We start from the raw sequence: 3,355 nt of genomic DNA on the forward strand, positions 1-3,355 counted from the left end.
TTTTTTATTACGTATATGAGGGGGTTCTCCTCTTAGTCAATACCACGCTCTTTACGTTAAAAGTTAAAAAAAATTAATTCACAAACCCCTGAATCACAAAAGCCGTTTAATTAGAATAGATAGCTCTTTTGAAAGCACTAAAAAAATTTTAGCGTAAAGAGCGAGGTATTGACTTGGGGGAGAACCCCCTCATATACGTAATAATTTCTGTTCGTTTTAAGTTCCAATGTTGCTTCTTACTTTCAGTTGAAAAAACTTGTTTTTTTAAATTTAATTTCTGATCGTTTTTTAAATAATGCTTGGAAATCCGGCGCCCCCTTCATAGAAATGTCCCATACCCCAATGAAACATCCTGCACGGAAAGATTCTCCCGAGTAACCCCCTCCTCCACCCCCCCCCCACCAGAAAAAAAATCCTTCCTGAAAATGTCTGTATACTTCCCAATACCCAATACAATATGTAAGCAATGGGCAAAGTTCATAACTTGCAGCCCTTCCCCTGAGAACTGTGGGGGATTAAGTCATCTTAAAAGACATATTTATTAGATTTTCGACTATGCTGAACAAAATGGCTATCTCAAAATTTTAATTGGGTGACTTTGAGAAAAAAATGAGCGTGGGCTCATTTTTGGTCACTTAAAAAGGGCACAAAAACTTTTAATTTCCGTTCCTATGAGCCCTCCTACGATATTCTAGGACCACTGGTTCAATAAGATTAGCCCTGGGGAAAAGAAAAAAAAACAACAAAAAAACAAATAAATCTTTCTGATCTTTCTTCTGGCAAAAAATGGAAAATTCCACATTTTGTAGATAGGAGCTTGAAACCTCTACAGTAGGGTTCTCTGATACGCTGAATATGATGGTGTGATTTTCATTAAGGTTCTATAACTTTTATTCCCCCTTTTTTCGAAAATCATCCCAATTTTCTCACGCGCGTAACTTTTGATGGGTAGGATTAAACTTGATGAAACTTATATATTTGAAATCAGAATTAAAATCTGATTCTTTTGATGTATCTATTGGTATCAAAATGCCGTTTTTTAGAGTTTCAGTTACCATTGAGCCGTGTTGCTCCTTATTTACAATTCGCTACCACGAACTGTTTGATATGCCACTGCGTTTCGTAACAGAACAGATGAAGAAAAAGAAGAGTTTAGTTACACTCCTGTCTATGACGACAGGCGAGTATTTACGATTGAGCAGGAGCTTCAACTTGAAGAGTACATCCTTCAAGCAGCCCGAATGCACTATAATCTCTCCAAGAAGAGAGCCAGAGAGCTTGCTTGGCTTATGGTGAAACGAAACGGACTTGCATATCAGTCAAGCTGGGACACAGAAAAATCTGCAGGCAAAGACTGGTTGAATGGCTTTCATAGAAAGCATCCTTCGATTTCGTTTCGAAGGCCGGAACCTACAAGTATCCAGAGAAATCTTGGTTTCAATCGTGTTGCTGTTGACAGTTTTTACAGGAATCTCGGAGAGTTGTATTCAAAATACAAGTTTCCTGCTAGCCGGATCTTCAACCTCGATGAGACTGGGCTCACGAATGTCCAGACCAAGTGTCAAAGAGTGCTGAGCCCGAAGGGCGTAAAGCAGCTTGGTGCTACGACTTCCCAAGAGAGAGGAAAGCTGGTGACCATGGTGGGCATTATAAATGCCATGGAAGGATTTATTCTAGCCTTTCTGATGTTTCCACGAGCACGTTTTGTAGAAAGGCTTATTGATGGAGCCTCCCCCCTAAAGACTGCTGGAATAGCAAGTGACAAGCCTGGAAATGCTTGGATGACAAACGATCTGTTTTTGCTGTATTTAGAGCACTTTGTATCGCATGTCCACCCATCTCCTGAGAATTCTGTCTTGATTCTGATGGACAATCATGAAAGACACACCAGTTATGATGCAATTTCGTTGGCAAAAGAAAAGGGAATACATTTACTTGCGTTCCCACCGCACACATCATCCAGGTTGCAGCCTCTATACGTTTCGGTTTATGGACCTTTAAAGACTTACTGGTCACAGGCAATGGAGGAGTGTTTGATACTTCATCCTGATTAAGCAGTGCAAGAATTGAAGCTTGGTGAATTACTGGGGGTTGCGTTTTCTCAGACTAAAAGATCTTATATGAGGCTGAAATCCCTAATAGATTCTCAAAGCCTTGAATTTTCCCGCTGAATCCTGGAGTTTGGCAAGAGTCTGATTCTCTTCTTGCTTTATCACGAGAAATTAGTACAGTGCTGGGAAATCAGCCCGCTGTTGACAAAACTTAACCAGATCCACAAGAGCTTCGGTTGAGCCAGAGTCCCAGTACTACAACCCATTCAACTTCGTTTGTTGTACCAGAAGATATTATACCCCTGCCAAGAAGGGAAGGTACAAACAGAAAGACAGGCAGGAAGCCTGGAGTATCCAAGATATTGACTTCTACACCGGTGAAAGACTCGATCCAAGCTGCAGAAAACTAAAGGAAGGCAAAAAAAGAGAAGAAGGATCTCAAGAAAAGCAAGAAAGCGGCTCCTGCCAAAAAGCCGAAGATTCAGAAGAAAACTACCAAGAGATTGCTGACCTTCGGTGACGAAAGTGGAGACGAAGCAGGACCGGGGGATTTTGAGTGTGACGACAATTCTGACGACTCGTTCTGCTCAAAAGATTTCCGATTGGTGGAAGAGGAGTCTGTGACTCCCAGTATCTGTTCCGGTGACTTTGTTCTAGTCAAGTACAAGGGGGAAAAGGGATCAGAATTCTACAATGGTTAAGTTCTTCAGGCCGAGCCAGGCGGCTACACTGTCAATTTTTTTAAACGAAACGTTCCAGCCTGGAGGTTTACGTTTACGAAAGAGCACGATGAAGCGCTTGTCGATAGCTCAGAAGTAGTGATAAAATTGCCAGTTCTAATGGTCTCGGGCAGAACTAACCTCATTGCCAAGATGATCAGCTTTGATGCAGACCTGACCAACTACTCTGTTGAATATTTTTTTAAATAAGTTTATTGTATTTTTACAGTTTTATACCACAAAATATACGAAGTTTTAATTGATTTATCATGGTTTCCCAAAGTACCCACCACCCTGACCCATAGCACCCGCGCAAGTGGTACTCTGGAACAAAACGGGACCCTCTGAAAAATAAGTCTTGCTAATTTTACCGCGAGCATTAAAAATCTGAGAAAAATTCCAGTAAAAGCCAAATGATTTTGCCACACATTGATGTTTGATACAAGAAAATTGGACTGTAAATGTAGGAGATATTGAGCTTTAAGTTGAACTTGTCCCAGGGCTCCCGACTCTCCCCTACTAGAGAACTATAATTAATATTAGACTGAATCAGAGCAAAACAATGCTTCGTAAAGCAGAGTAGGG

General features: G+C 40.9%; 1 protein-coding gene across 1 annotated transcript; it reads left to right on the plus strand.

The window, feature by feature from the left end:
• The first annotated feature begins 327 nt into the window (after positions 1-327).
• LOC148946900 (uncharacterized) lies at positions 328-2,054 on the plus strand. Its single transcript, XM_089096460.1, has 2 exons — positions 328-374; positions 1,130-2,054. The coding sequence occupies exons 1-2, from the start codon at positions 328-330 to the stop codon at positions 2,052-2,054; spliced, it is 972 nt and encodes a 323-aa protein (XP_088952586.1).
• The last annotated feature ends 1,301 nt before the right edge of the window (positions 2,055-3,355 follow it).

Source organism: Artemia sp. Qi Xiang Cuo, chromosome 11 (assembly GCF_049724085.1).
Source record: "Artemia sp. Qi Xiang Cuo chromosome 11, ASM4972408v1, whole genome shotgun sequence".
NCBI lineage: Eukaryota > Metazoa > Arthropoda > Branchiopoda > Anostraca > Artemiidae > Artemia > Artemia sp. Qi Xiang Cuo.

Excerpts from the sequence above, each read along its gene's own strand:
- LOC148946900 (XM_089096460.1), top strand. The coding sequence starts at position 328 with ATGTCCCATACCCCAATGAAACATCCTGCACGGAAAGATTCTCCCGA. Across the intron at positions 375-1,129 it reads GCACGGAAAGATTCTCCCGA|AACAGATGAAGAAAAAGAAG; the intron begins GTAACCCCCTCC and ends GTTTCGTAACAG.